At 43.1% G+C, this 26,232-nt stretch overlaps 1 protein-coding gene across 4 annotated transcripts in view; it reads left to right on the forward strand.

Annotated features, from left to right (window-relative positions):
- The window catches only part of STPG1 (sperm tail PG-rich repeat containing 1), a 58,258-nt gene extending 36,679 nt beyond the window's left edge, over positions 1-21,579 (forward strand). For all 4 annotated transcript variants that reach the window (XM_029571308.1, XM_029571306.1, XM_029571307.1 and 1 more), the window contains 4 exons: positions 1,481-1,586; positions 5,021-5,186; positions 9,012-9,202; positions 19,717-21,579. In XM_029571308.1, the coding sequence (XP_029427168.1) occupies positions 1,481-1,586; positions 5,021-5,186; positions 9,012-9,202; positions 19,717-19,790 (537 nt within the window). In that variant the 3' untranslated portion in view covers positions 19,791-21,579. The remainder of the gene's footprint in view (positions 1-1,480; positions 1,587-5,020; positions 5,187-9,011; positions 9,203-19,716) is intronic.
- The last annotated feature ends 4,653 nt before the right edge of the window (positions 21,580-26,232 follow it).

The following is a 26,232-nucleotide window of genomic DNA, read 5'->3' on the forward strand; positions in this document are numbered from 1 at the left end:
AAAACCAGAGTTCACTACATGTAAGTCTGTTTACATATGTATGACGTGTTGTACTAGGGCTTAGAGGGGATTTATCTTTTTAATTAGTTTGTACATCACTGTGTTGCGCTGCATGTATAAGAACATGTAACATTTTAGGAATGTTTTTCATAGAATAAATGAGAACCTTTTTGAATCCTTCTTGACAGTTGATGCTAGAGGTGTTTTATGGTCATAAGAACAAAGACAAGCAATTATGTATTTAAAGGTCAGCTGTGACTGTGAATAAAGATATTCTACTCCCCAAACTTTATTCATCTGGAGGAAACTGGATTCTTTGCATTCTTTGATTCCTTTTATTTGTGCAATATAAGAGTTATCCAGGGGTACTGCACATGGGTTTTTGAGACGACATCCCTTCTTCAGATGTTCAAATGTGGTCTCAAATATGCAACAACTTGGGTGAATTCTTACATTGGTCAAACAAAGGGACTGCCAAGAAGCCTACTTTCCGAAGGGAAGGAAGCCTCTGATCTGGTGCTCATTAACCGAGCAAGCTTAGTCTGGTTAGAAATGTGGCTGAATATCCGGCTAGATCTGAGTGGCCAGAGCTCCAATGTATCCCTGCGGTTTGTGCTGACTGACTAGTCTGCTCAGATTTAGCCTGATAGTGCGGTCCAGCTAAACTTTTCAGCCTGCCCTCCTCACTCCTCTAGCCTTTTTGTACAAGTAACTTTGTCTATACAGCTGGTGAAGGTTTATGCAGGTAAAAACTGAATTTACCCACATAAATCTTCTGAACATTGCCCTGTGGGTCTGTGTGGTGGACCTCCAATAACATATTTGTTTGGTGGCCTGTTGCACCAGATTTTCAGGATAAGTCAGGGGGTGCATGAGGATTATGCCAAGGGCATTTCTTGGGGGATCCTCTTATGTGTGGCCATGCATGGGCACGGCCTTGAAAGTAGTGTCAATTTTAGTTTTTTGTGGACCTTCTTGTTTTTATTTTATATAAAAAGACTCCATGTTTTAATAACGGTTGTGGCTCTGTCTGAATGTGAACTGAAAACCCAGTTTGTAATATGAGTTTAAAATGATCACAATAGGTGGTGTAATTCCATGCTGTACGCTACCTGACGTCATGTGCTGTGGCAAGTCATATTAATCCTAGCTTGTGACAGGTCCAGAAATGGTGGTGGCTGCCAGTGTGCCCATGGATTTGTGTATATGTGATTGTTATAGGGATTCATCAGGGAACTGAATGTCCAGCAGCCTCTTCCAGTCTATGCAGGCATTCTGTAAGGCCCACTGCCACCAAATTCAAGACAACTTGTTATCTGGCCAGGTTTCAAGATTCCTACAATTGCACATGAAGTAAAATGCCTGGAATATCTTGAACAAACTGAGCTGTGTTAGTATGGATGCGAGACTGATCCAAACTGCAGCTCAGCAGCTGAGATTGGAGCAGGTCACAAGAAATTTAATTTTGCTGTTTCTGTAGGCATCTATGGCTAGCACCCTGGGAAGCAGCATGGTCTCTGCTCGCTCTGCATTCTTATCGAAATCAAGAAGAGAAGTGCGTGGGATACAAACGGGGCCCTCCCCATGTAAGTGTCCCAGCCAGGGGCATGTCAGTAGGGACATGGTGGAAGTTCAGAATGGAGGCTGTTTCATATCCATAGTTTGTGTTTTGTGACATGTCTGACGGCAAGTGTACTACATTTGTTAGTTAGAACATATGGTGTAGAGTTTATACAATGTAAAAGAAAAAAAATGCAAGCAAGGAGATGAAGAACAAAGTGAAATTAGCACTAGGTTGTCTGTGAAAACTAAAGGACAAATGTGCAGGAAGAGTTCATTAGAAGCTGAACTTCATCAGACGTAGTGTAAGAATAGAATAGTGTGCCACCTCTCTTTACTTCAGTGCCCTCTCTTATCCCGTAACCTAGGACATCATATCACTGGAAAAAACTGCAGACTTCCACCCAAAGAACAGTCTCTCTTTCATTTGATCCAGAAAGGTCCCTGTGCATATATTGGACATGGTAACAGACACACAAAGGGGTTGAATTAGCACAAGTTTGAAACTGGAGAATTGATGTTGCTGTTCCGAAGCTTCATACTTCTGCCAATTAAACATCTGAGGGACCACGGAAATCACCTCAGGAATTCTCAACTGGGGGAGGGAGCAGTTACAATCCCTGCTCACAGGCCAAGCCTTTTTCCATCCTGTCTCCTGCAAACACTTCCTACTTGGCCCTTATTAAAATTCACAGTTTTGATGTCCTTTATTTTTGTCCCAAACTATGACTTTTGTGGGGGAATTTTGAAATTTGCTGATTTTCTTACAAGTAGCACCCGTTTTCAAACGAAACTTACACAAGTATGTTTGCTTGGGAGCTTTATTCCATTAGAACTGCCTACGCACACAGGCACCTGCTAATTTCAAGGCAGTTTTTATGCATGCAAGTGTTACCCCTGCCCCCAGGTAAACGCACACGTTGGCAGTTTTGTTACACTGGAAAGAAGCCTCCTTATGCTGCAGGTATAAGCGGGATACTGCATCGCCCTGGCTTTTACGAAAACATATTTATTTATTTATTTTATTTAACACTTTTCTATACCGACCTTCATGGTTGATGACCATATCAGATCAGTTTACATCGAATAGGGGAACTGTAACAAAAAATCGTTTGAACAGGAAGAGCAAAGTTACATTCAACAAGGATAGTAAAACTTGGAAGCGTGGACCGCTGGAAAATAAGGCCTAGGGAGGCAATAAATAAAGAGTATAAACAATAGACATCCAAGGGTCTTTACAAACAGCGATCAGGATTGCTTATTTAAATGCTCCCTTGGGTAGAGCTCTAAAGTCTTCGAAGGAGGAGAGTTTTTTCATTGCAAAGTTATTTTCTTCTAGATCCCCTGGCAATGCTGAGAGCTGTCTTTCTCTCCCCAGCTCTGTATAGGCAGAGATCTGCTTCAGTGGCACCTTTGATTCTAGCCCTAGCCGATGGTGTATAGGCAGCTGAGAGAACATTTTCATTTACAGGGCTTTTTACTTCCTAAGCTAGACAGAACTAATTGTTGTGCCATTATTTATTTATTTATTTATTTATTTATTTTTATATACCGGCAACCGTTTGCACATCGTGCCGGTTTACAAGTAACTTACAACAAAATATATATATGCATAGCCTTTACAGAGAACGGTATATAACATAAACGCAGTAACGGAAAAATTAACTAAATAACTAGGGGAGGGATGGAGGGGGGTAGTCGAGACAAAAGGGGGGGCAGGGGGAGGGTGCAAACAGATACATAGGGATAAGATATGAATAGGGATTCGAGGTAGAAATATGTACACTGGTTATATACAAAAATTGTATGAATCTTTAGAGGGGGAGGGTGTTGGGTGTAGGTCCTGAATGGGGGGTGTTGGAGAGAGATGATGGTTGGGCTAGTGTGTTAGTTGGTGAAGATGATGAAGAATGGGGGTATGCTTGGAGGAAAAGCCAAGTTTTGAGTTTCTTTTTGAAAGTAGGTGTGGAGGTTTCGGTGCGTAGGTCAAGAGGCATAGAGTTCCAGAGGGAGGGGCCTGCAAGGGAAAGGGCTCTATTGGTGGTGGAGATGAGTCTAGTGGATTTTATGGAAGGAGGGATAAGAGTTCCACGGAGGGAAGCACAGGTGGGTCTTGTGGAGGTACGAGGGAGGAAGGGTGGGTTTAGCCAGTTGTAGTGTTCGTTAGTAATACTTTTGTGGATGAGGGTAAGGGTCTTGTAAATAATTCGTGAGTGAATGGGAAGCCAGTGGAGATCAATGAGGGTGGGAGTGATGTGGTCTTTCTTGTTGACATTGGTGAGGATGCGTGCAGTAGCGTTTTGGAGGAGTTGTAGAGGTTTGATGTGGGTAGAAGGGAGTCCAAGTAGGAGAGCGTTACAGTAGTCAATTTTCGAAAAAATTATGGATTGGAGTACCGTACGGAAATCGGAAAAGTAGAGAAGGGGTTTGAGTTTTTTGAGGGTTTGTAGTTTGAAGTAGCAGCTGCTAAGGATAGATTTGATATATGGTTTGAAGGTTAGTTGGTTATCAAGTATAACACCCAGGTTTCTTGTGTCAGAGAGAAAGTTGGGGGAATGGAGAGTGGAGAGAGTGGGTGTGGCTGCATGTCTAGAGGAGACGAGGAGGAGTTCAGTTTTTTGCGGATTGAGGGCTAGGTGCATGTCAGTGAGGAGCTGGTTTATGGAGGCGAGAATGGTGTTCCAGTTTTGGAGTGCAGTGAGAACAGAGTTTTTGAAAGGGATGAGGATTTGCACATCATCCGCATAGATGAAATGTGTGATACCAAGGTTGGAGAGGAGGTTTGTAAGGGGGAGCATGTAAATGTTAAATAAGGTGGAAGAGAGGGAGGATCCTTGGGGAACGCCACAGTCGAGATTAACAGGAGGGGGATGTAAAATTGTCGGTGAGGACTGTGTAGGTACGGTTTTGGAGGAAGGACTTTATCCAAGAAAGAGCAGTACCTGAAATTCCTATACTGATGAGAGTGTTGATGAGGATGTTGTGACTTACGGTGTCGAAGGCGGCGGAAATATCTAGCATGGCAATGAGGTAGGAGTTACCGGCATCCATTCCTTTGATGATTGTATCTGTAAGGGAGAGGAGTAGGGATTCCGTACTGAGGTGTTTTCGGAAACCGTATTGTGTTGGTAGGAGTATATGTGTTGGTAGGAGTATATTCAAATGCTCCCTGTGGCCATATGGCCACAGGGAGCATTTGAACCCTTACGACTCTTATAAGATTGCTTATTTCTTAATTTTGTCTTTTCTTCTTCAGCCCTGCTCCTCAGGCACCATACCCAGATGGCTCCAGAGACCCTTGCCAGCCCAGGGGTTAAAAGGGAGCCCACAGTGAACACCACCTTAGCACCATTTGGTGACAGCAGTAGGCCCTCTTCCCCAATGAACTGCAGTGCACCACCTGTGACATTTTGAGCTTTTTAACTCTTTAGCTAAATTGTTTATTTTCTTATATATTTAGGTCACTATAAAATTAACGATTCCCTGGTGAGAATGTCGGCCACAGCCTCAGTGTCTTGCTTTAAGTCAAAAACACTCCGTGGTGAATCTCCCGTTCCCTCAAAAGTAGGCCCTGGATCCTACGATCCCTACGGTCCCAAGGAGCCAGTGAAAAAGCTCATCTATCCGTGAGTATTTCATTTGTAACTTTTCGTGAAAGTGGACATTAGTGCTAATTTTTTCCATTGGCATAAAGGAGAAATTTAAACTTAGCTGTTGGTTTCCTTTCCTTGCCTTTGGTCCTGCTAAACCAGTCCACAATAATTGGGTTAATTCTCCCTTCCAGCAGATGTTAAAGTTGGTATTCTCTCAACAAAGGAGTGTAACTACATAAAATAATCTTAATTGTAACAATTTGCATAACGGATTTTTTTTGTGGAAGATTCTCTTCAAAATTGTGAAGTTATTAAACCTGGATTTTTTAAACTTATTGCTTTTTAGCATTTTCTTTGTTTTAACTTCCCAGGTGGGTTTCTGAACTGGTGTAGCAGGACTAAATGAGAGGAAATTAACAGCTTGCTTTACAAATGTCTTTAGGATGTACAGTCCCAGCCTCTGCCCATGGAGACTGTGCTCTTGTGGAATGGGTTCTGAAAATTTCTAGAGCCTTATGACCTCTTAACATATAAACTGAAGTAATCTTCGCCTTAATCCATCTTTTCCTAGCATATGGACTCGGGACCAGTGGGTTATGCTCCCCTGCCAGCAGATGGAGATGGAGCAAGTGACGTCACAGTACATATACTCCTGCAGTGACATCAGCCTGCCAGTATTCTCAGTCTCCAGCAGATGATGAATGTGCATCTCCCTACTGGGGATTGCTCCAAATTGTTCAGTGTAGTTAAATCACAAGCAGATTGTGATAAATTGCAGAAAGACGTTGTGAGACTGGAAAATTGGGCATCGAAATGGCAAATGAAATTTAATGTGGATAAGTGCAAGGTGATGCATATAGGGATGGTGCGCCTACTGGCACCAGATTAGCCCAGGAGACCATGGTATGTGGATCTGCGAAGACTCCTGGTAGAGACCCCCCTTTATCTTCCACCACACAAGAATCTGTTTCAGTAGAGTCCTATCCTTCACGAAGATCCAACCCTGTTTTGTCTTATGGTATGTCCCTTGAGAGGGCTCGCTTGTTGAAGCGTGGATATTCTTCTATGGTGATCGCTATCTTGCTACGGGCTCGAAAGTTCTCCACTTCCTTAGCCTATGTGCAGGTTTGGCCAGTATTTGAGGCTTGGTGTGAGGATCAAGGTGTTTCTCCTCATTCAGTTAAGATTCTGCTCATTTTGGAATTTTTGCAGGATGGCTTAAATAAAGGTTTGGCCCTTAATTTCTTGAAGGTACAGGTTGCGGCTCTTGCCTATTTCAGGGGCCAGGTGAATGGTGGATCCTTATCGTCTCATCCTGATGTGGCCCATTTCTTGAAGGGAGTAAAACATCTTTGTTCTCCCTTGCAGTTACCGGTTCCCTTGTGGATTCTTAACCTGGTGTTGTATTTCTTGCCGGGCCCCTTGTTTAGACCGCTGTATAGCCTTTCCTTGCAGTTATTGACCTTGAAAACAGTGTTTCTGATGGCAATATTTTCTGCGCATCGAATTTCTGAGCTGCAAGCCTTGTCTTGCCAGAAGCCGTTCCTTTGGGTGACTCCAGGAACGATATGGCTGCATACTGTTCCCTCTTTCTTGTCTAAAGTAGTCTTGGATTTTCACTTGAATCAGTCCATTTCCTTGCCATCCTTGGATAGGGGAAGAGATGCCTATTGCATCCCTTGGATGTCAAGAGACATTTTGTGCAGTATTTGGAGGTTTCTAAACCTTTCTGAAAGACAGATCGTCTGTCTGTCCTTCATGGTGGAGGTAAGCAGGGCGAGCCGGCTTTGCGGGTTATGATAGCTCGCTGGATTAAGGAGGTAGTCATGCTGCGTATGTGGCTGCAGAAAAGCCATTGCCTACTCAGGTTAGGGCTCAGGCAGTATCATGGGCAGAGGTCAGATTTTGTCTCCTGTCGACATTTGCCGAGCTGCAATAATGTGGTCCTCCCTACACGCTTTTTTCAGGTATTATTGTGTGGGTGTGCAGGCCCGGGAGGACGCAGCCTTTTGCACGTGAGGTGTTGACTGGATCGCGGGCAGGCTTCCATTCTAGTCGGGAGTAGCTTGGGTACATCCCACTGGTCCTGAGTCCATCTGGCTACTTGTTAGGAAACAAGAAATTACTACTTACCTGATAATTTCATTTTCCTTAGTGTAGATAGATGGACTCAGCTTCCCACCCTTTGCTCCTGAATGATTGTGTTAATGGTCCTCCTGAGGGTCTAAGTGTTCCAGGGGGATTACTGGTAAGTGTATATCCAGTCCCTAGATTGGGGTACGTACATTTTTAATGTGAGTTCAGTGTTTCCTGTTTGAGTACAGTAATGGTTGACTGTTTTTAATCAATTTTTTGTTGGTCTATCTACAGTTGCTTTTGAAGAGAATACTGGCAGGCTGAGGTCACTGCAGGGTTTGCTCTGTCTCCATCTGCTGGCAGAGCTCGCTGGTCCCGAGTCCATCTGTCTACACGAAGGAAAACGAAATTATCAGGTAAGTAGTAATTTTTCCTTAAGCTTTACTACAACACACGTGAGTAGTGATGAAACAGTAAAGGTCACGTGCTCTGCTGGAAAGGGGAATTAACCCAATCATTCTGGAATGGTGGAGCAGGAAGAAAAGGAAGTGAGATGTTTCTGTAGTGAATTGCAGACTCCCATTTGCTGCCGTGAGTTAGATCTTTGCAGCCTGAATTCCCCTCACGTCACACTTGCCATAAAAGAAATGGTGCCTGTAATGTGTAAGGGAGTAGAAGGTATCCTCTTGTGAAACTGGATCGTACAACCAGATGTTCATTTCCTGAACCAAGAAGCATTGAAGCAAGAGAGTTTATACATGCAGTACATAGGTGACAATGTTCAGTAGCCTGTCTAGATGCAAGGTCCATGGAAAGTTTATGCACTTGTACCTTGTACCTAATTTTCTTTTTAAAAACTTGCTAATGGGTAGGCAATATAAAACTATCTGTGAACCTTTGCACCTGCTAGCTCTGCAGGCAGAGAACAGGGGCAAAACTACTTGCATAGATTTGAAAATTCAGTTCTGCGTATAAAGTTTATCCCACCCCAATGAAAGTGCATCCCCAGAAATGCTTTCTTACCAAGCTGAAAGTACACATCTGCTTGTCGCCAGATTAAGAGGTGCAGTTGTCACCCTGAGGAGTCTAGCCAGGTTAGGTCCGTCACCCTGAGGAGCCTAGCCAGGTTAAGTCAGTCACCCTGAGGAGCCTAGCCAGGTTAAGTCAGTCACCCTGAGGAGTCTAGCCAGGTTAAGTCCTTCCCATGCTTAGTTGACAAAATGAAACAGTGACGGGAGTGAAAGTACCAAGGTTTTGGGCTAGAGTTGTGCCACATTAAAGCAACCTTTTGGTAAGAAGAAGATATGCATAAATGTTTTACATGGGGCTGGATGCACTGGCAATAAAGCCGTAAATTAATATTGGTTTTTGAGCCCGTCTTTAAATAACCCCGGTTTTAATTATTTGCCATTTACACATTTTTCACTGAGAGAATGTGTAAATAGGAAATCTAGTTTCACATGGGAAATAAACATTGAACAGTATTTAAACAGCCATCTGGTACCCACATTGGTGATGAGGCAACCTTTTGAGCTGAAGTGCAAGAGTCCAAGACCTAGAATTACCATTTGGGGTTTCACTAAGCCTAAATTCAATTGCAGCTGGGAATTGTGCATGTGGATTGCCAGTAGAATTAGCCGTGTATGCCACGGTGGGCACTAATGCCAAAGCTTTGCCATCACCAGCTCAGGTGTAGTTAGTCTCGGAGGAGGAGGATTTTACCTATGTTTCCTGCCCAGTCACTTTTACAGTGTTAACTGAATTGTAACTGTATTTTTATAGGCGAAAGCACTACCTCTGCTTCTCTGCTCCAGCTGTGCCCGTCCCTAAAATTCCCGCTGTTCCTGGGCCTGGTCAGTACGAGTTAGTTGACTATGAAGGACCACGCAAGAATTACATCTCCAGTGCTGCATTTGTATCTAACACAAGTCGCTGGGCAGAAAATATTCCTAGGAAAAATTTACCTGGGCCAGGTAAAGTAAAAAAAAAACCAAAAACAAATGAAGAATGTTTTTATATGTTTATCATTACTGCTTAACATATGAGGGGTTTGAGATAATCCTTTCCCAGCTAGCAGGCTGATGCAGTATCGGCCCACTTAAATGGGCCTTCAGGATTAAGTCCCCGCTCCCTTAACGCGGCACGGTGCACCTCTCCCAGGCACCCGCGGTAAAAAGGAGGCGCTAGGGGAAATCGCGCACCCCTAACACCTCCTCGGGAGAGGTGGCTGTCTGCCACGTAGGAAAATGGACTCTCAATTTTAGAGCGTCCCTTTTTCTTAACTGGCTGCACAGCCACGGGTTAGGAAAATGGACGCTTGTTAATTGTGTCCCTTTCCCTAACCTAACCGCTGGCACCCCTTTTTTTTTTTTTATTGGGACATTTCTAATTTTTTAGTTCCTTTGATTTAATATTGCCACGATACTAAGTCAGAGGAAGTACAGAAAAGCAGTATTTTCTGCATTTCTGTACACTTTTTGGGCTCCTCCAAAATGAACGCCTGCTCGGGGCGTTATCGCATGTATTTACCTACGTGCGCGAGTGGATGCATGTTTTGGACTCACTAACTCCTGTTTTGCATCGCTGGGGGGGAGGGGTATGGACACACGTCCGAAACACACATTGAGCCGTGTGCTGCAGCCAGTGCACGGTATTGCATAGGCCTTTTTGCAATCTTTAAGTGGCCTCATTGCTTGTGGGCATCTCTCCTCCTGTTCCCACTCAGCGCCTTCTGTGAGGGCCTTTCAACTCAATTGCTGCAGCCTGGCCCACTGCAATACTTCACTCTTCGTCCCATCTGTCCCCGTGCAGTGCATAGGTTCATGGCAGTCATGGTGTTTGATTAGAACTTGTGGGATGGGCAGTAGCGATGACAAAGAGACAGCTCTTACAATCCTATCTCTGTCAGCAACTCCCAAAAGCATCCTGTTAGTGAGTCCTTAACTATCAAGCATGCTTAAAAGTTAACAGCTGCTCTGGGGAAGGTGTTACAAGTGTCTTCTAAATGGAGCGTGGAGAAGAGCAGGCCATGCTGCTTAGCACACAACCACCAAAGCCTCATTTGCATCTGATGCTCCTTCATTCACATGCACGTTAATGGCTTTTCAGACCCGTTTAGTGTACATGCTAGTGCCTTTGGGCCGGATTTTCAAAGGGTTATGTGCGTAAATCCGGAGGCCCGGCGACACGCGTGTAAGTCCCGGGGCTTTACTAAAGGGGTGGGGAGTGGGGCCAGAGGCTCCAGGCACAGGGGCCATTTGCCGTTGTGCTTGGGATCGGGCACGGCAGTCGGCCGGCGTGTGCAACTTACTTCAGCCCCAGGGCTGAAGTAAGTTTTGAAACAGTGAAAAAAAGAAAAAGGTAGGGGGGGGGGAAGGGCAGGGGGGGTAGAGAACTGGCGAAGGCAGCTCGGCACGCACAAGGTGCACAATTATGCATCCCCTTGCGCGCACCAACCCCAGATTTTTATAACTTGCGCGCGCAAGTTATAAAATTGAGCGTACGTGTGTGCGCGCCAGGTAACGCGCGCACCCTTTTAAAATCTACCCCTTTGTGCATAGCCTGCTATTTTTTTGTGCATACAGGGAAAATTGTTTTATAACAACCTGTGTAACTTATGCCTTGGCAAAATGCTTGCTTTGAAAATTGGCAGAACCTATGCACATAAGTTCACTTTGAAAATTATATGAAATAACGTGCACAAACCTACCTCCAAGTTACATCCACTGTTTGCAACACGTAACTTTTGCAGGTTAATTTACAAAAGTATCTGCATAAATACCAACTCCACTCCCCCCAACGTTTGGAACATCTCTTTTTTTGTGCACACATCCCAATTTCATGCATATTTTTATGCACACAAACCCTGCACAGTTTTACAAGGAGTCATTTACACACATCAGCCTGTGTTTTATGTACATAAAACTATGAAAATTACCTCTTAAATGGCCTTAATGTGCATGCTTAGCTTTGGCAGAGACATTTAATTTAATTTATATTCTGCTATTTAAAAGCAGATCATGTTCAGGAACTGTAGGAACTTCTCTGACCCCAGTGACCCAGTAGATTTACAATAGGCCGCATAGGCACAGCAAATCTAGTCTTAAATTTTGAAAATTCTTGCATTGTTCAAATTTTTAAAAATCTCCCTAGTTTTTATCTAGTGCAGGAATTGTTCTAGCTGAGTGCAATGTTATTCCCCATTGCCAATGGGATTTTTCCACTGATAGATACAGAGCAGTTTTTGCATCAGCACAAATATTTCATAAATGTCTTCACTGTGTAAAACGGAAGGATATTTTTTGTTAATTACTGATTCTCTTGTTTTAAAATTAATAAACTTTCAGAAATTCCTGAAAAATGTCATTGAAAGGAATAATAAAAAAAAAAAAGCAGTTTTGTCAAACAGTGTCAATTTTATTGACAAGGAGGAAAGTTTGATCTTTTCTCCAAGAAGAACCTGTCAAAAGCTGATAATGGCATAGTGTCTTGGTATGTTCTAGCAAGGGCAATTAATTAAAGGGCCTGCAAAGAGAGAATGTTAGTGGTGATTGCCATGCCGCATGCCTCGTCGGTAGCCTGTGGTGATGAGAAGGGAGGCATGATCACAAATGACTGGCTCTATCTTCTGTGGATTCCTGTTTAATGATCTTGAAAATGATTGAGCAGTCCACCTCCAAATACCAGTTAAGACAGTTCTCTCGCTGTGAGGGACTGATGTAATAAAGTGCCCCTAGTGCAGTGCTTTACTTCAGGGTTAAAGTCTGTTTTCTGTGCTCTAAAACTAGTCCCCATGTAATGAGGGGTGCAGGGCACAAAAACTTGCACTAAGCAGGAAGTTTAAAAAAAAAGCGAGCAAATGCAAGGTAATGATAGGCTCACCTGCAGGAAAACTTTGGATTATTGTCTTTCCCAAAGGAATAATCAAACAAAAGGATGATTCAGTCTATGTTTGCACCTTCTTACACAGCACACCTTTTTATAAAAATGTATCTGAGCACTCTTCTGTTACTGCACCTTCAAGAACCTGGGATCCTGTTTGCCTGACCTGCCTGTGGTATAAGGCGAAGTTCGTGCCAGTCACTTAAAAAAAAAACCAAACTGCCCAGTGGGCTCTTTCCTGTCACTTGGAGATTGATAATCGTTCTGCAGGTGTGGGTGGTAGTGTGGGCGAGTTGAGCAGTGTGCAGGGCAGAAAAAGGAAGAGCACCAGTAAGTATTTGATTTTTGAGGGAAAAAATAAGCCGAATTCTGAAAAGCCAACTGTCCAGAGTGAGATGTGCCCCTGGGCAGGGGCCTGGCTGCATGACTAGGATTTTGAGTAGCAAACACACTAACCCAGAGCTGACCTTGCCTGTGTTTAAGGCAGAGATGTTTGAATTCCCAGCCTCCTTGGCCACAGGCAGGTCTGGTTTGCAGGACAGCCCCAATGAATGTTCGAGGCATATTTGCATACAGTGCTTTCTGGTTTACATTCTTCTTTTGGCTACTCTGAAAAATCAAACCTCTTTTTGGCCCTGCAGGACTGGAGTCGGACAGCCTTGAGTTAGAATGCAATGTTTTTACTTTGGTTTGTGCTTTAGCAATCTCACAGCTCGATCCAGTATCGTCCGCTCGAGGATTGCCCGTCTGTAACGTGCTCGTAGCGCACAATTCGGGCGCGCAAGGCAGTTCGGCGATACAGTGTCCAGTTTCACGCGTCCGTATCGCTTCTGAAAACAGACACATAACCCTTTCCGCACCCGGCATGTAAATGAACGAAAAAGCTGTATAATGAAGGAATTAGCTATTCCCCTGCGATACTGTAACGGGCGCTGATATTATCTCCTCCGTAACCCGCTGTTCTGCCGCGGCCTTAACCTGCTAGTTTACCGCCTCCCCCTAGTAGGAGTTAGTGTAGTGTAGGGTAAAAACATTGCTTACCCGCCCTGGTCCCGTCCGGTCTCCTGCAGCCCCGTCCGGACCGGACGGGGCTGCAGGAGACCGGACGGGACCAGGGCAAAAAAAAACAAACGAAAAAGTAGCAAGGCTCGGGCCTGCTATGGTAAGTGTAAAAAGTGTAAAAAACAAAAAACCTGTGTGCTATATAAAAAAATAAAACAATTTTAAATACCTGTCGGAGGGCCGTGGGTCCAGGCGGCCGGTGGGCGGCGGGCAGCCATCAGCGGCATCCGGTAGTCCCTTCTCCCTTCCTCCCTCCCTCCCCTGCCTGGATGAGCGCCAAAATCGCACGGGCGGGTCGGCAGCGGGGGGGGGGGGGGGCGGCAGCAGGATCCGGGAGCGGCGGGTAGGCAGCAGCGGGGTCCGGGGGGTCCGGGGCAGCGGCAGCGGGGGGGGGCGACAGCAGGATCCGGGAGCGGCGGGTAGGCAGCAGCGGGGTCCGGGGGTGGCAGCGAGATCCGGGGAGCCAGCAGCGGCAGCATGTTCGATCGCGCAGGCAGGTAGGTGGCAAAGTAAAGATGGCCGCCTGCACGGGAAAATCGTGCAATTGGCCGCTGAAGACGTGACGTCATGACGATTGGCGTCACGGGGTGTGACGTCACGTCTTCAGCGGCCAATTGCACGATTTTCCCGTGCAGGCGGCCATCTTTACTTTGCCACCTACCTGCCTGCGCGATCGAACATGCTGCCGCTGCTGGCTCCCCGGATCTCGCTGCCACCCCCGGACCCCGCTGCTGCCTACCCGCCGCTCCCGGATCCTGCTGCCGCCCCCCTGCTGCTGCCCCCCCCCCCCCCCCGCTGCCGCTGCCCCTGCCCCCCCGGACCCCGCTGCTGCCTACCCGCCGCTCCCGGATCCTGCTGCCGCCCCCCCCCCCCGCTGCCGACCCGCCCGTGCGATTTTGGCGCTCATCCAGGCAGGGGAGGGAGGGAGGAAGGGAGAAGGGACTACCGGATGCCGCTGATGGCTGCCCACCGGCCGCCTGGACCCACGGCCCTCCGACAGGTATTTAAAATTGTTTTATTTTTTTATATAACACACAGGTTTTTTGTTTTTTACACTTTTTAAACTTTTTTACACTTCCTGGTGCCTGTCATTTCAAATGTCATTTGAAATGACAGGTACCAGCGCACCCAGGTTACTGTATAGGCGCTGTTACAGCGCCTATACAGTAAAATGGGTTGCGCGGGCATAACCCTTCCCTAACGCTTCACAGCCGCGGCATGCATTTGCATGCGATTAGAGGAGAGTATCGGGGAGTTAGTGAAGAGAACTGTGCGTGCGGGGGGGAAGGGTGCGCCTGACACTACCTCACTGTTTTTACCGCGGCCTTACTGGATCGAGCCGTCAGTCTGTTTGCATTCAGACAAGATACTTTGAAACTCTGGCAGACTTTGCACAGATATCCCCAAACATGTAAAGAGTCTTCTTAAATTGCAGTTGAAGCTCCCTCTTCTGAATACCTTTAAAAATAAAAGTTAAGCTTTGGCTTGCATGTGTGCATCCTGTATCTTTTTGTGTGATCGGAGGGGTTAATGGACTTTCACCTCGTGGGAAGATTCTGGGATGGTGGCAGGCTTGTCAGAAATGGCACAGTTCTAGTCATAACAAACTCGTAAACCTTCAGAAGTATGAGTGTATCGTATTACACTGTAATTAGGGAATGGAGGGAATTTCAGTACAAATATTGTATTAGGATGTCACTGTGGCTAAGTATGTGAATGAAATGAATCATAATTATCTGCAAATGTGCAGCTTATTTCATGTCAACATTTCTGGTCCGAGTGCTAATGTGGTCACATGGAGTAATTTCAGATGAGCTGTAGTCAAAGGAATGCACGTTTTCCCACTCAGGAGTTCTGATGCTATCATACCTAGAGAATAAGGATGCTACCGTGTGTCGATTTCTTACTCTACCAGATGTGCAAGTTCCAAAAATCATTTGCCTCTCCGCTCTTCCACTGGATTTCCAGTCCCTCAAGGTCCTGCACGCCTTCCTCTCTCAGCCCTCACTCCTTGTTACATCCTCTCCGATACTCTGCTCCTCTGTTTGCTTTCATCTCTGACCCATTGCTCTTGCTTTTTCTTACCTCTGGATATCGCGCTTCTTTTCAGTCCTGTCTAAATCCTCACTTCCTCGGTGATTCAATCCACTGATCGACGTGAAACCTACCACTTCCACTCTCATCTTGAAACCTGTTCTTTCTGTAGTGCTCTGTACCGCTTCCTGGCCTCCAGTGAATTCCCTCACTTGTAACTGTGTTTGCGTGTTTAGCATAATTTTCCATACGTAAACAGATAAAATATCATCTTACATCAAATTTTCAGCTGAACCTAACCAGCTAGATTTGTGACCGAAAATTCTCCTAAAGGCGTACAATATTGGAGGTGAAATTCTAAGCATAAAGGGAGAAATGGGATCTGGAAGTATTTATATCTTTCGGATCTTAAAATGGCCAAACAGGTGGATAAAAGCGATGGTTAGAAGCCAGAAAGATGCATGGCTGCATAGAAGAGAGGAATGGTCAGCAGAAAAAGGGAGGTGATACTGCCCCTGTATAGGTCCCTGGTGAGACCTCACCTGGAATACTGTGGACAATTCTGCAGAGTGCGCTTTCAGAAGGATAGAAACAGGATGGAGTCGCTCCAGAGGGGGCTACTAAAATGGTCAGTGGTCTTTGTTCTAAAGCATAGGGGGACAGACTTAAAGATCAAAACATGTAAACCCCAGAGGAAAGGTGGGATAGGGGAGATGTGATAGAGACATTCAAATATCTCAAAGGTTTCCATGCACAGGAGCTGAGCCTTTTTCAATGGAAAGGAGGCTCTAGAACGAGGGGTTATGAGATGAGGCTGAAAGGGGGTAGACTCGGGACTTAGGAAATATTTTTTTACAGAGAGGGTGGTGGATGTGTGGAACAGCCTCCCAGTGGAAGTGGTGGAGACAAAAACAGAATCTGAATTCAAGAAAGCAGGGGATAAATTCAGGGGATCTCTAAGGAAGTGATGGGAATCATAATGCTAAATTATTATGACGGATAGGGAGACTGGATGGGCCATGAGGCCTTTCTGCTGTCACGTTTTTATGTTTCAGATGTCTCTCTTTAATTTTGCCCACTGCTCTTCCTCTAGGTTTGCCATCCAGCTAATGACTCTGAGTTACTCCTCCATTTTAAGTTTTCCTGAAGTCTAGGACCTTTATTACCTGTGCCCTAATAGATCCCAGATGATCAGCATCAGGACTACTGTCCATGGTGTTAAGCATCAGGTCCAGGATTGGCCCTTCCTGTGCAACTTCCGATTCCAGTTGATTACCCAGCTCTCCTGCTTCTAGGAGATGCTGCAGCCGATACGTTCCAATCAACATCCGGCAGATTGAAGGCCTCTAGCAATAGCATCTCCCTATTTCATAGCAATTTGTGAATATCCATTTCTTCTGTCTGTATATTACACCAATATAAACACTGGCCGTTCCCTCTTTCCCAGTTACCCCTCAGAGCCTGCTCCTTGCTTGTATGCCCTGCAGTTCTGTTTGTTTAATCTATATATATATATATGTAGTGCCACGCCGCCTCCTAGTGCTCCGCATTCTGTTAAAGCTTACTCTGTGCTTATGGCCAGGGACACAAGAACACTTAGACTCAGTAAAAGTATAATGTATTTTTTATTAGTCAATATAAGTGTTCTCAGGAGATGCTGGGTACTGGGTGCCCTTCGTCTTACAATCTGACCAGCATGTCCTCGTATACAGAAAGTGATCCTTGTTTTATAGATAACATTCAAATACAGGGTAGAAGGTTCTAGAGACTTGCATGACTGCCCAAAGGATCATTTACATAAGTTGTGATGTCAACTGCATGATTAAATCATCACTAACTGTCCTGATTGGCTTTCCAGGATGTGTAGCCCATTTCCCATGACTTTCTTTGTTCTGGTAAACTCTTACTGGTCAAGACAATCAACACGTCTGTAACTGTGTGGATTACAAACTCCTGAGAATAGTGCCTGAAGCTCCCCTGTGGTGACTCTATGAATAGACATCACCTGTCTGGTGCCAGCTTGCCTCCTCAGATATCCAGGGACATTCTGTAAGTCACTCAGAGTCCATTCAGCTCAGGCAGACCAAAGACACGCAGAGGGTTCTGGGGATTTCCTTCTCCATTTTGGTCTTCTGTGTTCAGGCATACTTCTCATTTCCCTCTTGTGCCACTTACAAATGGCAAAGTGGCACACCCAAGTACCAGTTCGGAGGACAACCGCTTTAGCATCATTCCCAACCTCTGCTGACCTAGGGAGCACAAAACCTGAGCTTGCTCATTACTTATGTTTTCTTCCATCATATGTGCAGTTGAGTCCTTTTGGCATTATGATTCAATAAAGCGTTAAGCAAAGAATGGTTTCCCCCTTACCCTTCATCTCATCTCTCCCCCATCTCTACTTTCATAATTAGTAATTAGCTTCAGCGCCTATCCGCTCCTTCCTCTCCTTCCTCTCCATCTTCTCCATCCTTTGCAACAATCCATCCTCTCCTTCCTCCCCATCCCTATCTGCGACACTCTTGCACTAATTTTACACTATTACAATCTTGTAAATAGCCTCAGCGCCTGTAAATAGTTCCAGCTCCTCCTTTGGTATAACTCCTTATCCTCAATTGTTTCTCCCTTCCTCGGCCATTCCCACCCCTTACCTTCACCTTTATCCTATCCATCATACTGACCTCTGATTTATGTGATCGTTACCGCTCGCTTTTCATATCATTCCCCAATTTGCTGTTTACCTGTTGTAATAAAACTATATCTCCACCCACCCCCAGTTGAAATTAAGTTTATTGTAAAGCTCGAACGCTGCATTATTTGTTCTCTGGAAACCAATGTGATGTTCCCAACGAATGTCGGTCTATAAAAATGTTAAATAAATAAATGTTTCTTTATTGTTGCTGAATCAAGGGAATATTGACACTTGCCCACCACCACCCAAGCGGTCTTTAGGGTCAGGTATTAACAGATAGTAAATGCCAGTTGGAATAGTTAGATTGAGTAGGCACCAATACATAGAGCATACATGGTAATTTAGATCTGGATTTGATTTCTGTAGTTCAAAACCCTGCATCCTAGATCCATGCCACTTTGCATTTAGAAAAGGGCACAATACAGAGCTGTTACTGTTAGATACTTTCTGCTGTGTTACTTATTCCGCTTGATATCTGAGCAGCATTTGATATGGTTTGTCACAGTGAAAGATTAAGCTGCATTGTGTTAGGAGGAGTGGTCTTGAAATGCTTTTCTTTATTTACTTCAAATAGGAAAGAGATTTGCCTGGATGATCTTAAATCTGCTGTACCCCAGGGTTCAGTTTTATCATCTCTATTATTTAATAGGGATATGCATTTGTTTGTTCCGTTTTGGTGGGTATGCGCATACTTTCCTATCTTTCTAGTAAACACGAAAAAAAACGGATGTTGTGTGTATTTTCAATAATGAGTTATGTGTACAATATCCATTTGTTCATGTGTACAAGAAAGTCGGTGAGCTATGCAATAAGAAACAAATGCACATCCCTATTATTTAATATTTATCTCCAGCAGATAGTCCTAACTCATCTAAAACTTTCCCTATCTCCTATATTTATTCGGATGATATTAAATTTATTCTTCCTTATAATCCCGATGATAGTCCACTTCAAGGGAGACAAGCAAATTGTTTCAATACATCAACCCATGGATAAATGCAAATAAGTTGGCTTTAAACCTAAACACAGCAGCTATTATGTGGGTAGCATGTTCTTCAGCTATGGATCTCACTTATTGACTTGATAATGGTATTGGCATAAGTGACGGAAATGCAGAATCTTGGACTGATGCTGGATTTGATGTTGACTTAGTAACGGTTTTGATATGTGGTTTCTAAGTCTATGCCCTATAAACTTAAAACAGTTATACACTTGAGATTTTACCTTTCTGAAGAAGACTTTAGCTTAATTGCTCAGTCAGTAGTATCTAAATTAGACTATTATGTTGGTTTTATGAAGGATATCTGGGTTACAGGCAATGTGAGTGCTTGATATAGTTTTTCTTCTGCTCTGAAGCAGCTGCACTGGCTGCCAGCTCAGCAAAGAACTCAGTGCAAAGTCTTAACACTCATGCATAGGATTCTTCATGCAAAAAACACCTCTTGCCTGTGAAGTCTATTGGCTTCAAATATCCAAGACCATTAGGTCATATTTTCCTTCCCGGAAACTCAGCCTAGGGCTTTTTCTCTTGTGGGGCTAAGATTATGGAATGGGCTACCTCGTGAATGAAAAGAGGAGTCTGATTATTTGAGATTTAGGAAAAACTTGAAGCCTTTCTTTTTTAAAAGCAGGTGTTTGAATAAAAGAGCTTTTATTGTATTGTTTATTTTGTGTTTAAAAAAGTGTATGTTGGTTTTAATTGTGAACGTAACTGTGATCTGCACTGAACAATTGAGATTGGAGGATGTAGAATATATGAACATACAAATAAAAACAGATTGCAAGAAAGCTGATTTAATGTTTTTTTCTTTTTTGTTATAGGTACATATGAGCCAGTCAAAATAGGAAAGCAGTCATTTATCTGCAATAATCACAAGAAATGGATTCCAGCATAATAATTATGTTAGAACTCAGTTAAAAACTCGGAAAGAATAGAAGCTGAGCCCTCGCAGAAGACTGTATTTCACCCCGCAGCATTGTAGCCTGTGTTGGTATACCACTTCTACCAGACGAATGTTTCCCTTTCTGTAGATGGCGCTTACAGAGAAGAAAAATGGCATCCTCTTATCTTGCCAGTAGCATTTTGGACCCCTCCTTGTACTTACTTTGATCTCTCATCTTACTCTCTTACCTCCCTGGAAAAGAGGGGAGTCCCGGTCATCACCCAGCCGCCATGACTTCTTGCTTCCTGCGGAGCGCATTTGTGCTGGGTTTCAGGGACAGCTGCGGCCTGTCTCTTAGCTGGAGGACTATGGCTGTGATGCCTGCATGTAGAGGAGTATGAAATGAGGGGAAACGCCAAATAAAGGCTCCTGGCACCTTTTGTCCAGTTCAGACAGATTCAGATTGAGTTGGAAGCAAATGGCCTTGTGTTGAATTGACAGAAGGAGTTTTAAAATAAGGTTAATTCAGTCTTGTTTCTATAATGAAGTTTCAGTGCTCATGTCATTTTTAGTGCTATAATCAGTAATATCAGATCAGATTGATTCAAAATGTGCATGTGCCTGTAGAATTCGGCCATGTGTCCACTTGCAGGGCTGTTTATTTTCCAAATTATCCCAGAATGTCACTGGTGATTTAATTTTAATGTCTTTATACATGCACTTATGGTATATATTCATATATGCATACAACACTTTCCTTTTGGTTCAATCATTTTGTACTTTCTGTGTTTTTTTTTTCAATTTGTTTCATTTTTTGATCACGCACAGAAATGCTGTTTTGTGTGCATAAAAGGTTATGCATGTACGCTTAAAACATGAAAATGAATGCACACCCCTCAGGTGCACACTAGAACCCCTGAAAATGATGAAATCTGTGCTTTGTGGCTTCTTCAGATCAGTAAATGACTGATTGGAATTTTATTAGATGGATTAAATATTTTCAGCAGCCTTACTAAGGCAGACCTAGAGAGGGCAATTTACCAAGCTAAAACAGAAATGGCCATTGACACAATTGGCTGCACGATACGTGGATTAAACGTACATTGCATGCAAGTTTCCCTGCCGTGAGCAGAGGAGTCCCTGGAGGTAAGGTTGACATACTTCTGCATTTACAAAAGTATGCAAGTTCCTTGAGGGAAAAAAGTCCATCAACTGTTACTAACCAGGAAGACTTGGGGAAAGCCACTGTTTATCCCTGGATCTATCTGTTATTTGGGATGCTGCCAGGTTCTTGGGACCTGGATTGGCTACTGATGGAAATGGGATACTGGGCTTGCTAGCTCCTTGCTCTGATCTAGTACGGAAGTAAGCTTTTACACATCATTTTTCTCCAAAAAAGGCTCTGCACATACATTAACAGGTATAATTGTGTGCAGGTAGTTTTGGTGGGATAATTTTCAAAGGGGAAATCTGTGCCCACTTTCTCTTTGAAAATTGAGGTAAAGGTCGAAGCAGGGTACATCTAAACTTCAGATTTACTCACCTGAGGAAGTTACGCGTCTCGGTTTGGTAACCCCTGCATTCATTTATTGATGTTTAAAACAGCAGTGTAACTCAGTTTGTTAACATTTATAACTCCCTGCATTGAGGTACATTGTTTAATGTAGTTTGCTATGTTTTCTGTTTTGTGCTGTTTATTATTACATGCTTAATTGATTTAATTATGCATGTATATTGTACTCCTCTAAGATTTGTGGATTGATTGAATATAAATATTTTAAATAAAATTTCCTTAAAATTTTATGGGTTGTTACAGAATTACCCCCATATTGTACATTTTTAATATGCATTACTATAATATTTTCCCATAAACTAGAATGTATCCCAGTCTTCTGTATTGTTTGTAGTATTTGCTGTATCAGTAGAGCAACCTAGCAAGGAGTTCAATATGTTCTTATAACAGCTATGACCATAGGAGTGGAGCGCAATTGGGGATCATGCAAAACTGTAGATTCTGCAGAAATACGATGATAGCTTTGCTTTCCTTTGTATTTGTTTACCTATGCCTCACTGAAATGTTTGCACTCGCTAAGGGGATCTAAAGTAGTTTGTGGTCTATTGTGACAGCACGGTCGGTGATCTGTTAAAATACGGATTCAAAGCTTGTTTAAGAGGTGTGAGAAGGTGACTGAAGAGTAACAGGTTCAAATGCAATGCTGTCCTGGTACAAAAAGAAACGTGGAAAGCTAGTAGAAGGTCATTTTAAAACCGTGCGGGCAGGGATAACTTTTACATAAAGACTTTTACTCCACATGTGCATCTGTTTGCTTTGCAAATGCCAGGTAAATGCCCTTCTTTATGCACAAAGTTACACAGGCTCCTTGTATGGGGTAACGTTTTTGAAAATATAATATGTGCATAAGCACTGAGCACCCGCCCCCCCCCCCCCCCCCCTGAACCCCTATTACGGATCAGGACAGGCATGTGCCTTGAGCCCCGGGCACTTATAAAACAATCGTTTATGCGTATTAAATCAAGTTCTAGTTACATCAATGGCTTTGAAAATGGGGTCCCTAATGGGCAATGGATGCACATGATGGAAAGGGAAAAGAGGCCAGAATGAGACAGTAGACATCTTGGGAGGCGAGAGAGGAATTCTCACCAGTTAGAAGATACCACCTTAATGGAAGGGAAGCTAAAGTAAGTTTTTAATGCAAGCAACTGAACAGGGAGGTGCTTCTTCAAAGAACATGGTTTAACTGATGTTCCCTTCCCTAAGTCAGCAGTGGCCTTATCTGCCTAGAGGCATTATCACTGCAGCAGGGGCAGTGAAAGTCAGTTTGCACCAACAATCGGCTGAAGCAGCTGCTGACGTGAACTTTGTCCTCCAAAAACTTATTCCTCAATAAATCCTTTAGCTTATAAGATGCTTCCAGCTTTTTTGTTTTTGTTACTTCATGCTAACAGCTCTACTCCTTTAAAAGTCAGCATAGGCAGGCTTTGAGAAATGGCCAATTTAGAAACACTTTTTTTTTTTTTTATTCTTTATCACTTTTCTAATACAATTGTATCATAAAATATAAAGGAAACATGTTGCAATACATTAGTAAGAAACAAAGTTATATTCACTTTAGCAAATTCATGAAAATTAAATTTCTAATGTAGTAACCAATTCTCATTTTAATATAGACTTAGGAGACAGCTTTTGAGGACAATATAGGAAACAAAAATTGATTAATATGGCTTAACCTGAAAAAAAAAAAAAGCTGATAATCTCCTCTTTACCCTGAAATTATTCCCTGGGGGGCATGGGAATCTAAATAAAGCCTTAATTGCTCTGGGGAAAAAAAAATAAATGTATCTGCTTCTTTTTTTTATGATACGCTTGCAAGGGTATCGAAGCAAAAAGGTAGCCCCCAGAGATATCACTTCCTGCCTCATATTTAGGAAACCCTTGCGTCTTTCCTGGGTTATCTTTGAGATATCCGGAAACATACGAACCTTACTGCCATGAAACAGTGTATTTAAATTTTTAAAGATTGATATCATTAGCCTACTAATATCTTGTTCTAATATCAAGGAAACTAAAAGTGTAGAAAAGTCAATGATCTCTATGACAGAAGATTCGAGAAAATGAGTCAGATTTTGAAGATCTATAGGGGGTACTGCCTGTTCATTTGAACGATTTTGCCCTAAAAGGAAATAAACCTTGTTTATTAGCGGAAATTGAGCTTCAGGTAAGAGAAGAACTTAAGCAAAGTATCTTTTTAAAGTGGCAATAGGCATTTCCCCCATGACTCTGGGAAAATTGATTAATCTTAAGTTTAGACGGCGGTTCCAGTTCTCCAGCAATTCAAGCCTTCTAGAAAGAGCAGCTCTATCTTGTATAGTAGCCATGTTGAATGCTTTAAGTTGTGATATTTCTGTTTCTACTTTTCCCACAGTTGTTTGAAGCTGAGTCAAGGAATTATCTTGAGTAAGAATTTTATTGTTAACTTGTAGAGCAAAAGAGTCCAATTTAGTGTTACAGTCACGAACTGCTAATGTTAGTCCCGCAGACAATTCCCATAAAGTTTCAAGGGTGATGGCCGCTGGCCTCACCAGAGCTTCAGGTTGGGCACCCGATGTTAGGGGAGTCGATTCGGAGGTTGCAGTTGAAGTTGCTAGTTCAGCGCGGGTTGGCATTTCTCCCCGCGCTGAATCCTCTCCACTTCCTGGTGCCTCAAAACTCACCATCGCTTCTCCCAGCAGACCTGCCGCTGTGACCTCATCGGTCCGCGCTGTCTGCTGTGCGTCCGGGGTCGGAATTCCTCTGGCTGCCGGTGGGCGTGTGTCGGGGGGGCTGAGGGAAACCTCGGTCCCTGGTGACGTCGCCTCTCCTCCAGGCGTTTTTCACAGCGGGATTCACCACCTCGTTTTGTACAGCTCCCTGGGCGAGGAAGGACGTTATTAGAGCCTGCTCCGATAGTTGGGTAGGTATTGAGGGAAAAACCCTCACCTTCCCTTTTCTCTTCGGCGGCATCTTAGGAAAATGTTTTATGAAAGTAGGAGCCGCTCTCTTCCATACACCCTATCAGGACGCCAACTTAGCTCCAAAAACCTTTTCTTTTTCTTTTTTTTTTTTTAAATATAATCCTAGAAGTTTGCATGATGCCTGTATTTATTTTGTTAATGTCACAATATTGATCTAGTTTGAGATATATATAGAGATATATATATATGTGTGTGTATATAATACATTGCATGCCTTTCAATTCAATTTCTAACACGTCAAAAATTTTTTATTTATTTATTTATAACTTTTTTATACCGAAGTTCAGGTAACATTGTTACCTATCACTCCGGTTTACATTGCAACAGATAATAAACAATGACAACATATGTCTTACAATGAACAGGGGATGTGAACAACTTGGATAACATAACTATGAACCAGGACAGAGGAACTTATTAATCTCATACAAATATATTGTACATACTATTGAACCATCACCCATTCTATTAAAAAAAAAAAAAAAAATTCACACCACATTCTTACCAATCATACTATATCCAACATTAAAAATCAACAAACCCACACCCTATAGTTACATCAAGATTATTACGCTACAGTTGATTTTTAATATTGTGGATTATCAAAGTTCAACAGTATTATAGATTTTCCTTCCCAACTCATTCTAAGGTTCACCTAATAACATAGAAACATAGAAATGACGGCAGAAGAAGACCAAACGGCCCATCCAGTCTGCCCAGCAAGCTTCACACGTTTTTTTCTCTCATACTTATCTGTTTCTCTTAGCTCTTGGTTCTATTTCCCTTCCACCCCCACCATTGAAATATCTAGCTTGATTAGTTAGGGGTAGTAGGGGTAGTAACCGCCGCAATAAGCAAGCTACACCCATGCTTATTTGTTTTACCCAGACTATGTTATACAGTCCTTATTGGTTGTTTTTCTTCTCCCCTGCTGTTGAAGCAGGGAGCTATGCTGGAAATAATAAAAAGGCTTCATCAGGGGTGTATCATGAAGAATTGTTTCCAGTCATGTACATTGGCTGTTTGTTAGATGATCTTATGTCCTTTTACAGAGAGTCCAACTTTACTATTGAAGAAAAACATATCCAGTTTGGCTTGCTTTTGTGAAGGAACTATTACTCGATGCTGATGATCCCATCTTCTAGGGTATCATATCTTAACAACATAAGAAATTGCCATACTGGGTCAGACCAAAGGTTCATCAAGCCCAGCATCCTGTTTCCAACAGTGGCCAATCCAGGCTACAAGTACCTGGCAAGTACCCCAAAACTAAGTCTATCCCACACTACTGATGCCAGTAATAACAGTGGCTATTTTCTAAGTCAACTTGATTAATAGTTTGTAATGGACTTCTCCAAGAACTTATCCAAATCTTTTTTAAACCCAGCTATACCAATTGCACTAACCAGATCTTCTGTCAATAAATTCCAGAGCTTAATTGTGTGTTGAATGAAAGAATTTTCTCCAATTAGTTTTAAATGTACTACTTGCTAACTTCATGGAGTGCCCCCTTGTCCTTCTATTATCTAAAAGTGTAAATAACCAATTTACATCTACCTGTTCAAGACCCCTCATGTTGTAGACACTAGTAAGCGAACATCACGACGTTCCCCAAAAACGTTATCCATTGCTTACTGTGCTCACTTGGGCTGGTCACAAATTATACCGCATGTTGTCTCTTACAGAAGTATACACATTTTTAGCTTCTAAGCGTACCTTTCTTGGACGCAGTACGTTAACCGGAAGAACCAGTTGAACTCCGGTAATATTAAAAATTAAGTGTAGAGTACTGGAATAATATTGATGTACCTATAGGATGTGGGTTTGTTGATTTTTTTTTTTTTTAAAGTTGGATGAAGTATGATTGGTAAGAATGTGGTGTGAATGTTTTTTTTTTTAGCAGAGGTGATGGTCCAATAGC

This window comes from Rhinatrema bivittatum, chromosome 11 (assembly GCF_901001135.1).
Source record: "Rhinatrema bivittatum chromosome 11, aRhiBiv1.1, whole genome shotgun sequence".
In the NCBI taxonomy this organism is placed as follows: Eukaryota; Metazoa; Chordata; class Amphibia; order Gymnophiona; family Rhinatrematidae; genus Rhinatrema; species Rhinatrema bivittatum.